This window comes from Drosophila virilis, chromosome X (assembly GCF_030788295.1).
Source record: "Drosophila virilis strain 15010-1051.87 chromosome X, Dvir_AGI_RSII-ME, whole genome shotgun sequence".
NCBI classification, from domain to species: Eukaryota; Metazoa; Arthropoda; class Insecta; order Diptera; family Drosophilidae; genus Drosophila; species Drosophila virilis.
In genome coordinates this window covers 26,962,501-26,977,313 of record NC_091543.1, presented here as the reverse complement: position 1 = coordinate 26,977,313, position 14,813 = coordinate 26,962,501, and the positions used below count along the sequence as shown (strand labels likewise).

Below are 14,813 nucleotides of genomic sequence, written 5' to 3'. Positions count from 1 at the left end.
TGCCTGAAAAGGAAAGTCAGACCTATGCGCCTTTTTCTTCGCAAAACATGTTTATAATTATAATGCCCTCTAAGAAGCAGTTGCTTAGTTCTACTTCAAGGCATTCAACTTTAATAATAAATGTCTCCTCTAACTTAAACAAGTTCCTATTCAACAAGCACTTCACCTTCTGAGCCCCTGAATTTGAGAAGTGCATTCCTGAGTAGCTTCGTGGTCTAATTTTTATGAAATTTTTAGGACCTTAACATTTGATATTCAAAACTCATCAAATACAAGGCGCAAGTCTCTAGACTTGAACCCCCATTTTGGTTGAGTGTATTTAGCTCTTAAGACAATCTCAAAAGAATTGGTCTAATCCTTTTGAAATTCTCAGGATTTAAACATGACAGTCAAAAGAGAATATATACCAAGGCGCTTGGCTCTAGCTTCGAGACATTTCTCTACCACATTTTGGTCGAGTGTATCTAGCTCTTATAATATAACTATGACAAAATCGATAATTATCTTTTTGACGCCACACAGACAGAAAAACGGACATGTCAAAATCGACTCAGCTCGTTTATTTCTCGTCCATTCGCAATGTGAATAGGTATTTATAGACCGGCATGCCCAAGAGTATAGATCTTTATTTTATTTTTTAAAATATTCAAATTCAGGCAAAATACTATTAGTATTTCATTGTTTTATGATTATTAAAGTGCAAGTAATATTGATATTTAGCAAAACAATAAATGCGTATGCGCAAACCCTGGGATCTGTTACATAACATACTCGTATACCTAAATCAACTGCAATGTACAATGCACTCAAAAATAACAGAACAAACCGACCGATCCCGTCTCCCATATTTATTTCGAATGCCTAAGAATTCGCCAAGAGCACAGTGACACATGAGAACGTGAGTCCTGGTGAATTCCTGGGCATTCGAAATAACGGGCGAGCCAGAAGGGGTCCGAATGTCGAGCACTAAACTTGAATTACACAGTAAATAAATTTCGAAATGTTGTAAACCGACAAAAATACTACATAATACAAATTTGGGCGTTGCAAATTGTTGGACCAGGTCCATGGATTACACTTTGCATGTTGGAAAATCTGACTGCTGCGGCAGCTGTATGAAACTGTACTAGAATTTTGGGCTGTTATTTTCGGTTCTGTTGTTGTTGGTGTTGATGTTATTGTAGTTGATGTTGTTGTTGTTGTTGTTGTTGTTGTTGTTGTTTATAATCGCTCGTTGATTTTGAATATGTTGCTGATGTTGTTGTTATTGTTGTTACTGGTGCTGTTGTTGATTTTGTGAACCCCAGTTCCGCACACCTAAATAAATAGACAATCGGCTGCCCTCTCCAGATCCCAATTCTCTTTAGAGAGCACCACGCGCGCCTCATGCTCATCGATGCCCATATCCTTGAGACGCTCAATCTTCAGATCCAAATCGGGAAACGTACGGGATCCACCCGCATACGCGCTAGTCCAATGCTTGGCCGTTAGTAAAAATAGATCGTGCCGCTTTTTGAACTGATAGGCAACCACAAAGTCCTGCCAATCGTCTGGCTCGGCAGCGGTCAGCATACCCTGTAGTGATAACAAAACAGTGCTCAGTGTCATAGCTGCGGCCCAATGATCCTTCAGGATGTCCATGCGTATGGCCCCAGTCACCGATGATATGTTCGGATGCCAGATGCGTGTCATAAAGCGAACTTCTGGTGGACTGAATGGATATTTATCTGGCACCTTGATTTCAAGCACAAATTTACCGCCCTCATAGGGCGTGCCGCGCGGCCCAGTTATCTCGCCGCGTAGCTCTGTCCAGCTATCATTGACGAGCTCCATTTTGATCAGGCACTGGCGGAACTCTTCACCGCTGAGTGCCTCTTTAAACTCGCGCTTGATGCGCGCCTCAGCCATGTTTGTCATGGTTCCTCAAAGATGTTCTTGTTATTGTTTTTGTTGTTCTTGTGTTGTAAATCGCGCTGTATTTATTCTTTACGTTCCAAGATTTTTTTTTGTTGTTTTCCATATATATTATATACGAAACGCTTCAGTTTTTCTATTTTATTAAAAACTGACACTTGTTCGAATACAAATGGCTCGGAATTCGGACTGCTAGATTGATGAGATTTTAACATACTTTCAATTGTGGCTCAACATTTTAATTGAAATTCCTATCGTTGTTTCACAACAATTATACCACTACAGATTGCTGGGATATTTTAAATGTGCATTACTTACATGCCGATTGCCATCCACTTGGTATCCACCGACGTGATAGTGTTTCTGTTGTATGTTGGGTGAAAGTAGTTGACTGTAAAAGGAGGCGGAAGATATAATGCGGAGTAGAAATACTGAATAAGCTACCAAATCTCTTAACTAGTTTAATTTGACCAATAAGTCAGCTTTATTTATTCTACTCACGAGTTCAATTCCAAATCCAAACGGAATTTGTGATTGAATGCCTTGATAAGCAGTGAGGTGCGATGAAAATGTTTCTGAAATTTAAAAGGGCAAAAATAAAGCAATCTTTAATACTGTAACCAAATGCCCGCACACAATATATTCCCAATTGTCCGGCTTTTAGCCAAATTGACCTGGACTTAATTGACTGTATTTGTATTTGATATTATTATAAAACTTTTGTTTGAATGCGCCCGAATTCAGCTACATTAAATATAATTATAAATAAATAATCCCTTTTTTATATCATGTGAAACATGAAACTTGGCAAAACTCTTGCTTTTTATTCTCATTCCAAAATCGATTTCAATCAGAAACGGAATGGATTCGATTACACAATCCGTGCATTTATTTATGGCTTTAAATATTTATTTAAAAATTCGGCATACATACCTTTGTCCTGCCTCTGCTGAATCCGCTGTCATCATGTGGGCGTGGACGTTGTCCCGGCTAAAAAAATAAAATAAAAAACGTCACGCTTTGAATAATCGGCAAAAAGCGGACTCTCTTACGAATCTAAGACTTAGTATCAAAGCACATCAAGGCATTCGATTTTAATAAGAATTTCTGCAGACTATTCATTTTGTGTTTTGAATAAATATTGCAGTGGGCAGTGGAAAAACCATATAATTGTCCTTAAAGTGTTTCAATATAAACTAATATTGATTAAATTTGGATGACTGGCTGTATGTTATGTATTGGTAATGTAGATTATGGACTATATGATATGAGATAAAAACAATGGGACAAACAATATCACGAGTGAATGAAAATAAATGTGAACATACCATTGTGTTTGTTTCGATTTTTCTAGTATTTCTCTTATGCAAATCTTTGCGTACCTTTGGGGGACTAACTTCGCGAGTTGAGATTCCCATCTTTTCGTGATGACGCAGTTGCACCGGATAGATTATTTGATAATAATGTCCACCAATACGACGCACAAGTTCCTGATTTTGTCTATACTCTTTGAGTAAACGTTCCACCTCGCCTGCAACAAAGAGTTATTTAAAAATGCTCGCTAAAGTATTTCTTCAATTATCGATTCGAAGAATAACACTCCCTCATGAACATTAAACCTACACATATAATGGCAAAATAATTGTTATTAGGTAAATATACTCACCAACTGGACTTTCTTCGTTCCAAAATGAATCATCGAGTGTATAATCAGCTTCTGCAAAAGAAAAGTATTTTATTAATATTGAGCTTTTAGTGAATGTGCATTGTGTTTTTAGATGAAATAACAATTGAGGGCTCCAATAAAAGACGTAGCTATGTGTGCATCGCTATGCGTATAAAGCTGTATTTTTACGACCTGAGTTCTCAGCTCGGTGTTCGTCTGGGAGACTCAGGCTCACGTACCAAAAACTCAGAAACTCAGTTGGAATGAACATATAAATTTACCCGCAGTCTGGCAGCCCTAGAAAATGGCAGCTGGGAAGAGCGCCCAGATTATACAGATTAAATAATAAATAATATTTTTTATTTCGTTAAAGCTTCTCCTCTGAGAAGGTAAACCTCAGTCGGGAACTTCAGTAAATGATGAACTATCAGTTTGACATAAAACCCCGCAAAATCCCTGATCTATATTTTAGCGTCATGTTTAAAGCCCCCTTAAAAGAGCTCAAATCAATTATTTAATATATATATATTTCAATCAAATTGGTCTAGATGAGAATTATTCAAAGCCTGCAATTTGAAGCGAATAAAGTAGACATAAAGTTGAAGAATTTGATGGATTAATGTCATATTGGCAAGCCCGTAAAATGTTCTTCTACTCAACAACCTCTTCAAATTTCTAAAATAGCTTCAGCATATAAATACAAGCATATGCTTGCTGAAAACTAGCTGTAAATAGCTTGAATGCCTCAAGACAGTTTTTTGCAATCGGACTGCTTCTCAAATTTTGTCAATAGCCCGTCTATGACAATAATTTCAATTAAAATTGATTTCCAAGAAACGGAAACATGAGAGCTGCCTGTTTCCCAATTTACGGACTATATATTGGGCTGTAATTTCTGTTTTTGTTGTTACCGACCATATATCGTTTCAGAATCCAAACGCTTTGCCAAATTTCGGACACGACGGTAAAGCGTAGGAATTCTAAAACGATACGATGGACATTATTAAAAGTTAAAAGCCTTTAGATAAATTTAACAAAATAATTTGCTTATTGTACTGAAAATTGCAAATTAAATGAAAGCAAAACTAATTTCAAACATTACAAATAACATGCTAAAATGACAAAATAAATGTTTTAATTCAACAGAATATGAAATTATAATTTGATTTAAAATTTGGACCGTTATGGGCCGTTACAAATTAACAATTTGTGGTTCCCCCAGTAAAACTTGCCTAACCACAATTAAACAATAAATGATAAGTTAAATTTCAATTTACGCACAACGTTTGTGCGCCACAAAATGCATTTCGAATTTCGAATTTCGAATTGGCCAAGTATGCGTTTATCATTAATTACGCCTTCTATGAAACCAGCATAAATTGAAACACATGCAAAACAAAGCTCTAATGCAAGCTCTGCCGATGGCTAGTGCATATTAATATCCGGCGCCCAACATGGACAAGTAAAACTAATTATTCGAATTGCCTGAGCAACCGTGGATAGCAAAGGGTTTAATGGGCGTCGACAAAATGAGTTACCCCTATTGTGTGCCTTGCATATATTATTATGTGCATCCATACAAAACTCCCGCCCACTAATAATCGTTTTTAATCCCATAAACACGTATGCACTTAAGTACTTATAAATATTTTCTAACAGGCTAACATATTAACGCTTACGTAAAGACTGCTATTCATAACTTTATATTGTATAATGGCCTAAACATTTTTAGTTAATATTGACGAATACGTTCGCTTGCGTACTTTGAGTTGAAGACAATGTATGTGCTATATATTAGTCAAATGGCAATCATTAGGTATTATTAAAATTAGAAATCTTGCTTAGAAACTAAGGCAACTCAATAAAAGTTGAATTTCAACTACAGACGGATTAAATGCTGTAAACTGATCCCAGGTGTGGGTGCAAAATGTTGCATTTTGAAAAGGGATTTTGGCACTAACTGAGCATCTCATAATTCAGGACAGTTGATGATAACAAGAGACTCCTTAAAATGGGCACAAATAGAAAAATATTTTAAAAATAAATAAATTCTATTAAAACAGAATAAAATCCACAATTAATAAGTAAGAGGTATTTGTGCAGCAAAAAGTAAATCGTCAGATGCACAATTAGCTTAAACTGTAGCTACGTCCACAACCACAAGCCAGCTGCCAGCTCCCTAAGGTAAGAGGTAAGCCAGGACATGACAGTTTTGGTTAAAAAATGACAAGTGAGTGCATTGCGGTCGAGTGTCACAGAGTACGCAGTACACAAATGTAGACTTGTTCAGTTTGCAATCGAGTATAGCACTCTAACTAGAGGAATTAAAGGATATAGGAGTATGCACAGGCATGTTCCCTCTTTTAAAGGTGGGCTTTTAAAAGCATAGAAAAGCCTTGATAAGCCCAAGTATTGGCGGTCCTGCATCCAATGCGTGCTCGTTCATGAATGAGCACAGCCTATTTTGGAGCTTTGAAATATGTAGATGAGTTTTTTTTTACCCTGAACCCATTAAAAACGGGTAAATGGGTAAGAAAAAATGTATAATGTTTTTGTGATTTTATGTAACAGGCAGAAAAAGGGCAACCACGAACCCAAAAAGTATTTATATGTTTGATCAGGACAGAGATTTAGCCATGTCCGTCAGCATCAACGCATCAATCTCAACAAAAGCGAAGGACTTAAAAATTCTAAATATACATTCTCTATTAAAAAGTAGAAGAGCTCGATTCTTATGGTATATGTACATATTCCGATCTTTTGCATACCTCCATAATTTCTTCCCAAATGGGAGGCAGAGCCTTAACTTGAAATATATACACACTTTTGCATGCCTTATTTAAACAGATCTGAGATAAAAGATCGGACTATAAGCACCGACGTTAATGGAGAATACAGTTGCTATACATAGTGTAGAGCAAAGGGATGAAGAGACACAGTAATCAAATACATAAATGTGAGTTTTTCTGTGTGCATTTACAAAGGGAAGCTTGGCCTTGGTTTCGGGATATGTCTTAGTCGTATATCTGCTAGCGCTCTACCGACCGGAGCTCAATTAGTTGTACTTCTATTCTTTTTTTCCAGTTAATTGATGTGGTAAATAGGGAAAGCTGCCTGTTAGGGTCCGCAAAAAAATAAAGCACAGAGGGATACACTATTATTTGCTCATCGATGCGAGCTTAAAGCCCATCGCCGCTGGGAGTTCACATCAGTATTGACTGCTGTCAATGCTGAAATTTAGCTGGCAACGCAAAAAAATGATATATAAAAAATAAAATAAAAAACTTGAGTTATATTTGCACAATGTGTTTATATTGGGGCTTTGCATTGTTGCACGCCAAGTGGTATACAAACCAACCGCCCAGTCACATAGTTGGGCCAAATCCCACAAAATGAGCATCAATCAAAAGTAAATCACGCCGGCGACTTGATGAAAGCGTGACATGTGTTGTTAAAAAAAAATGAAAAATCCCAAGGGTTGAGCTCTTTGGGGAGCACAAAAAAAGTTACTTAAACTTCAATAAAGCCAAATTTAAACTTTTTGCGGCATCCTATTTCTATTTCTCGTTAAAAACCAACCAACCAAAGAATGTAAACTGTGTAAAACAAAAACCCCAAGAATTCCTTAGGCTATATATTTACACAGTCTGAGTTTCTCGCTGAGTTTTCGCCTGAGTTGTGCTCAGGCCGTGTAAACACAAGGCTGAGCAGTTTATACGAAATATAACCTTTTCTATTCATTTGTCATTGTCTACACCTAACAAATTGCAATGTGCTGGTGCTGCCACTTACTGCATTTGGTGTTTAATTTTTCGATTGTTTGTAGCTATTGACAATCGATAACAACAAAAATGCTGGCCTTTCTGTCTTTATTACATGGCAGCTTCTTGAGAGTTTTTTCTGGCAAAGAAAGATTTAAATGGATGCGTGCTATCCTAAGTTATATTTAAAATGAATTTTATTCTTATCGAAATAAGTTCCAAGACTTGGAATATACATTTTCAAAGTATTTTACTCCTGTGAGACAAAGCTTGAAGACGAAAAATAAACTTTCGTTGTATAGTCTTTGAGCTGAATTTACCATATAGGTGGGGTGAAATCAAATTGATTTTCACAAGGATCTTTTGCAAAGATCAATGTCACTAAAACACAGAAGAGCGATGGAGTTTGTAATGTATGTGATTCACGCCTATAATAAATTTCCATATAGACCTTCGAAAATGAAAAATTGTTTCATACAACCGTTTTACATTTTTTTTTTTTTACTTGCAGGTGAAATCTCCCAAAAGCCTCGTGCAGCTGTAAAACTAAAAAACGTATTGATCAATGGCCTGCAAGTCAGTCATACACTCTGTCATTCAGTCAGCCAATCAGTCAGGCAAACAGTTTCACATAAAGACGATTGATATACATGTTTCTTGAAAAAATGTTGCTACTTATGCATGCTGTAAGTCCTTCAAGAAGTCCTTCAAAAAGTACTGTAAGACGTGCAGGATAAAAATATAAATAGGTTTATTCAATGCAGACGATTGCACATTTCTGGCGTCAAGGTTGAGTAGTTCTCAAGGACGTTTCCGTCAAACAGCATTGCTTAAAATATATTCAAATGATGAAAAGGGAAAGAAATCGAATGTCAGTTGCCAGCAGATGTAGTAGTGTAGCATTTGTATTAGCATGGACTGTAAGAGCTCACCCATTAGCTTAAGGGTCATCGAAACATAAGTACAGCCTGTTAACGCTAGTTGCTACTTCATCTCCATTTTTCAAAAAAAAAATATTTTATTTACCAACAATATCAGCTTATTAATGGCTTGAAATATTGCTATGGATTAAGTAAAAAAGTCCTATCGACCAAAAGAGCGTATTAAAAGTGACTTTATTGAATTAATAAAATGATAGCAAATGGTAAAAAAAAAATATTCAGTAAATGGAATAATTTACCAAAATAAAAAATTAAACTCGTAATTAACGATTTGTCATAATTTACCTTAAATTATAGTATTGAAACTAACTAATCTTTGGATAAAGATGAAAATGCATTTGCATTGAATTGCATCGAGAACTTGCTTTTTATTGCAGTCATTAAAGTTTTGAGTATGGTTTTTCATTAATCATAAAATATCTTTTGGCTATCTGGGACTAGCCGGAACATGAGTTTCCGGTCCTAATACATGCACACATATTCATATGCATTTCTATATGGAGATATTTGAACTTATGGTACGGATTGTTGCATAAAGCCGATTCTGGGTGTCAGATCAAATATACTGCAATAATATGATATATATTCTCTAACGATAGGAAATTATATATAATCGCTGAACAATAATTAGTTCTTGTTTCTATATCATAAGTTCTTAAGAAAGAGCTATATATATCTGAAAACATTTGAGCATGTGGACTTAACAAAGTTCCATTAGAATTTTGCTTGGCACATAGTCATTAATAGTCAAAACTCGTAATGGTACATAAAAACTTAATCTAAGACAGCTACATATTGCAATAGGACTCGTAATGCCTATAATTTAGGAACACTTTTTGAAATAGTGTGACTATTGCAAAAATCCGACACAAGTATTCAATGATGCTCGAACTTTATCGAACAACCAAAAGACATATTTAAAAACCATAGCACATCTTCTAGGCAATGTAATCCACTCGCCCGATTTTACAGAGTTTTAGTTTCAGATATTCAAACGCTGAGTGCAACAATTTAAAGCAAGATTGACAGGAAGTGCAGTCCTCGACAGATGCGTTTCTTAAGTGAGGTAAGGACTAGCCAAACAAGAGAACTAAACTAAACTAAAGGATATATTGATACATCAGGAGCATAGCCGAAGGTCAGAGTAGCCTGTGCTCTTCAAGATGTTAAGATAACGGTCTGGAGCTCTACGGAGCTCAATCATAAAGTATGAATCAGATATAAAATTTGGACTTTATCAGAAGACAATATTTTTCGCCGAAAACTTTCATGTCCTTAAACAAAACGTGTCCCAACTACTTGCGCAGGCTTATATAACATAACGAGTCTGACGTATCGACTAGCTACAATGCAATCGTTTGCAAACATTTGCGAATATTAAATAAAACAAAAAACCCCATTAGGCTGTGGTCACACGCCAAAAAAAGAGAAAACTGCGCTTTGATGCCAGAGTTAATAAGCAAATTTACATGTAAATGCTGCACGGTTTTATTTTGCACACAAAAACAAAATTAAATGCAAATTTGATGAATAGAAAAAAATGCAAAATTGATAATGCATAATATTTATAATTACAAATATCTACAAGCCAATTTGTGTGCCAATTGAAGTGAATCAAATAAAAACAATACAAAATAAATGATGAAAAATGAGAACAAAATTGACGATTTTAATTTGTGAATAATTTGAATATCTAATTTGCAAACGACTGCTGTAAATGTCAAACACATTTATGCAAATGCAGCGCACGGCCAACATTTGTTCAATAGGCATAATTCTGTATCTTTAAAGAAAAAACCATTTAACCATGAATTCATGAGTTGAAATAAGCCTCGTTGAAAGCATTTCAATATGTGGAGCCCTAATCGTGTATATGGGGAAATTACTTATATATACATAATGTACTTACCACCAGCGGAGTGGACCAAGGCACAAAGCTGGGCTATGATGACGACCAAAGAAGCGAGTGTTATCCACATGACGGCGGTTGCACTGACGTCTTCTCGTTGGCCTTGGTGCTCTCCCGACCAAAGGTGACTTGCTTCAAACGGCTGCTGGCTGATAGGCTTTTTAGTTGATACAGCCGCAATCTCTCACTCACATACGATTGTCGCAATTGCTTTCAAGCTCTGAGGAAATTGGCTTCTAATTGTTTGGCTTTAATTCTTTCTAATATGTTGCTTGTGGTTTAGCTTGATCTTCCACAGCAGTTGGTGGCAGAAGCTAAGGCTGGGACTGTTGCAGTGACTGTTGCAGCTGCTGTGGCTAAGGTTGTGGCTGTGGCCTTGGCTGTGGCTGAGGCAGAGGTTGTGTTGTATGGCAGTGGCGGGCAGGCGTGACTGGGTGTTGCTCGGCTGACGTCAGTGTGCAGGTCAAGTCGATATTGCGGCATCATTTCGCGCTGCACAATGCCCTTGCTGACCAGCTTCCTTACGACTATTTTGCCGCCCCTTTTCACACACTTAGGTCTAGCACTTTTTTAATAATCACTTATTACTTGTACGAGTTTCAAAAAAATAAACAAAAAATCACTGTTTTTCAACTCTCGTTTCACAATCACAATAAAAAAATAATTGCTGTTCGCTTCACCAGAAACTTGTCACAAACGCCCGCCGTTCAGGGGCGTATACCGATTGCAATTGTCTATCATACGAAGCCGATCTGCAAAGACATATAGAATACATATACAAGATTATTTATTTATCTAAGTCGGAAAATGCTTAGACTGTACAAATTTGTATATGCCACTTTAATTGAGCAGGACATCAAATAAAACATCCTTGCATACATAAAACAGATACTGGGCATATGTGGTAAAAAAGTTTAATGAGGGTGAGCATTATAATGCTCTTAACTAGAAAGCTAGATATTCAATCGGTTCAATGCAAATTTAAGATATTTGGCGAAAATAAATATATGTATATTTATCTTTATATATAATAATATATATATGTAAATATACGTTTTCACATTTGAAAGATCTAGACAATTATCCTTGGCACTTACAATTGGAATATTTAGCAGTTAGCAACATGTTAAATGAACTAATAATCATATTTTGATATAAACAGTATTAAAAGTGTATAAATATGACCATTAATTTATGTATTGTTCCGGCAAAACGCGCTGGCCGATCACTGATCCACGACTAAGCGATCGGCCCCGGCCGAAGCAACTGCAGATGCTCGTCAACAAATCTCGATTTGCAGACACTGTAGCTTCCGTACAGTGGGCTTAAAACGAATACCAAAGGTGATAAAGTATTGTCTTAGTCGAGGACCATGCTATTTCATATAAAGAGTAAGGTTGATAGCCAGGAATTGGAATCATATTGAAAAGTTTGGTTCAAACTAAATGCCTTTGAAGGCGACCTAGTATAAATCATAATTAGCTGGATCCATCTATATTATCTAGATCTAATGTAGCCCGAAACTTCTATATGAAAATATGTACGACTTGAAATATTTTCAGTAGAATGGGCAAAGAAATCAAAAATTGAATTGTTTCATTAATATTTGGGAAATATATGACAAGCCCAGGCTTAAAACAATTATGGTTCGCAGATGTGGAAAATCGGGGTCACGAACTTAACCTCAAGGCAAAAATATACATATTTATGCAATATTTCTGATAATTATACAATTAATAATTATTGACAGCAAATTATTCTTAACTAACACCTACACTTATGCTTTAATTTGAGAAGAATTTCTATATGACCAAAATGTTATCGTTTTTTGAAACAGCAACTCAATTAATAATGAGAAAGTTTGTATTGTGCCGAGTATTGTTTGATTTCTTCCACTGTTTGCCGCCTAATTAACCAAGGGCAGCCATAAAGGGGTCATAGTTAAATCATTGCAAATGCAATGACAAGCCCGAACTGCTTAAATAATTAATTGCGGCGACCCTCATGCGAACGGATGGATAGACGGCTAGCCAGTCAAGGGTGCACAAAGTGGATACATAAACAAATCATGATGCGAATATGTCCCTGAATAACGTCAACTGTGCGGATGCCGCTCGTTTATAATTGGATTGTGCTATAAGTCAATTAATTTGTCCATTTTCGATGTTCTCAGTTAATTTCATTGTTGTGCGAGCAGCTTTTATCAGCTCGTAACCGACCGCCGCTAATATCAATTAGCTGCCAGGGAAACTATCCTTTGATTTGACTGTTTACTTCTGCGAATAAAATGTTTTCACTGGTAAAGCATTTTCTATACTTTCATGCAACTTAGCAATGATTTTGCAACTTTATTTTTCTATCTCTTTTCAAACTATTTAATTTCACTCCTGTTTCATTCAACCTCTTACTGACCCGCCCTGTCTATCTTATTATTCTTATAACTTATATTCTTTACAAAAAGGAACTTTCTTACGCATTTCTTTTTCTCTTTCTTTTAATGTGTTTTAATGTAATGTAGGTAATTAAAAACTGCTTCCAAGAATATACCTTTTCTCTTAATGCCTTTCTATTTACCTGTAGATTTAATTAACATAACAGTCAACAGTTAGCTGTAAATAGGGGCATAGATAGCCGGAGGGGCAAATTAAATACTCCCATCGTGACGCTGATGTTATTAAAAATGTTTGTAATTCCTCTAAGCTTTTAGCAGCTATTCATTCTATTGCAATAAGCCATCGCTGCAGTACTACGTCAACTATTTGCAAATTAAAATAACTTATAGACAGGGAACTCGCCTTTTTCAAACTTTGTTCGCATTTCAATATGCTAGGTTTTTAAAGCAAGCCGCACATAATATTTTACTGCAGTCTGCCATAAAGCAATTTATATAAAAAAAAATATATCAAAACAAAAATAAAATAAGATTGTGCAGAGTCGACTAAAAGCAGCTGTAGGCAAAATTTACTTTCAAAGTAAAGTTGTTTAAGTATTAAGTCGCGCTTTATAATAAATCCCAACACTTAACGCACACAACTGAAGCGATATTCATTCGGATTCACATTTTGGTCATGGCTTTATTTTAAATGAACATAAATCTATTAATTCAATTGGAATTAACGCATTTGTCCATTTCGAAAATAAGATTACTTTTAATGTTTAAGCCAATTTGATAGCTATTTTTGTCCCTAAAATTAAAAAAAAAAAATACCTTTAGATATATATATCTCACAAAAAGAGTAAAGGTATAATTTTTTAAGCTCTTGGAGGAGGTTCCCAAATGTCACTGTTCCTATACATTCAACTCGAATCGAAGTCGCACTCACAAGTGGCAACACGCGGGTTCAAATTCAGCAACAATTTTTGATATTCTTAGGAGCAACAACATTTTGGCTGATTTTGTAACAACTACCTGAACTTTAGCGTCGGACTTACAAGCGGCAGGTGCTAGTTCAAATTCAGCTGTGGCTTACACATTTTTTTAGCTGACTTCCAAAACGCGCGGCGGCATTTTGTGCGACTATGAATCTTCCTGAAGCTGGCGCAAATAACGCCAACAAATTTGATACCAAATGCATTTTCAACATTATGTAAATCAATCAGCGCCGAATAATTTCTCTAGTTATCTATATTTTGGGTATACTTCGACAAGAAACGTGATGTACAAGTCCTATTTGGCTGAGTTACTGAGCTCCAGCTGCGGTCCACAACACAATTGGAAAATTGATGTCTGAGGCAAGGGCTCGGATTGAAAAATTGATGTCTGAAGCAAGGGCACGGATTGAAAGTTTGATTGCGGCCTGCCTGTGGCCAGCACTGGGCACACAGATAATCCGCATTGGCATCGCATGGCCACCCCTGTTAATGACAGCCGCAGCAGCAATGGGGAAATTGGGGGCGCCATTTCGCCACGGCTTCAATCATGCGGCTGCATAATCACACAGCATTTGTTGCCAGCGGCATTGTGCTGCAGTGGCCATTGTTGTATGTTTTTTTTTTATTATTACTTTTTTATTTTTAAGGGGAATCTATCTTTTGGTTTGCATAGGCCTAGCGCCCAATAAGCCGCAACAAAAATTTCAACTCGAGGGCTCGTGGGCCACACAAAGTACATAAAGAACTCGGCTGTTGTGTAAGTGTGCATTTGTCTCCATGCCAATGTCGGATTGTAAAACTTGACTGATTTTCACATAGCTCCAAGCAGATATTTTTGGGCATGTCTGACTCGATATAGGACTTATACATAAGCCGTAGACGCTATTGCTATGACAGCAATGTGGTTTTGGCTTTTAACTTTGAAAAGCTCCAGGCATTGGCACAATTAGCATTTCAAGTCTGATGTGAAATTTGATATAATAACATTCGCGCTGCTCGCGAGAATCAATAGAGAGTCTACTTTACGTTTGGATTGGAAAAACTCCCAACCAACTGAACGGAAATTTTGTATGGAACAATGAAATACTATGCCCCTTGTATTCAAATACTCGATCTCTTCAAAAGACTTAAGTTGTGCTCTTAAAGTGCCCCATACCAGCCTACCGTGGGGTACAATAAACCCAAATTTACTAAATGTAAGCACAAAAAATGAAGGAAAAATCTAAACAAAACACGCAGCCTGGGCTCAA

General features: G+C 36.4%; 2 protein-coding genes across 13 annotated transcripts in view; both read right to left on the bottom strand.

Moving 5' to 3' along the window:
- The window catches only part of mmd (disintegrin and metalloproteinase domain-containing protein mind-meld), a 47,557-nt gene that overhangs the window by 27,978 nt on the left and 4,766 nt on the right, over window positions 1-14,813 (bottom strand). For 7 of the 12 annotated variants that reach the window (XM_032439808.2, XM_032439809.2, XM_032439800.2 and 4 more), the window contains exons 2-7: window positions 10,192-10,943; window positions 3,581-3,631; window positions 3,243-3,445; window positions 2,848-2,904; window positions 2,416-2,489; window positions 2,233-2,305 (exon numbers count right to left, since the gene is read on the bottom strand). In XM_032439808.2, coding sequence (XP_032295699.1) covers window positions 2,233-2,305; window positions 2,416-2,489; window positions 2,848-2,904; window positions 3,243-3,445; window positions 3,581-3,631; window positions 10,192-10,261 — 528 coding nt within the window. In that variant the 5' untranslated portion in view covers window positions 10,262-10,943. Of the gene's footprint in view, window positions 1-2,232; window positions 2,306-2,415; window positions 2,490-2,847; window positions 2,905-3,242; window positions 3,446-3,580; window positions 3,632-10,191; window positions 10,944-11,288; window positions 11,418-14,813 lie in introns of those variants that run through there. The other 5 variants (XM_032439804.2, XM_032439803.2, XM_032439805.2 and 2 more) reach the window with 2 other exon arrangements.
- On the bottom strand, window positions 594-2,096 carry LOC116652049 (ubiquitin-conjugating enzyme E2-22 kDa). Its single transcript, XM_032439811.2, has one exon. The coding sequence runs from the start codon at window positions 1,915-1,917 to the stop codon at window positions 1,318-1,320; it is 600 nt and encodes a 199-aa protein (XP_032295702.1). The 5' UTR covers window positions 1,918-2,096; the 3' UTR covers window positions 594-1,317.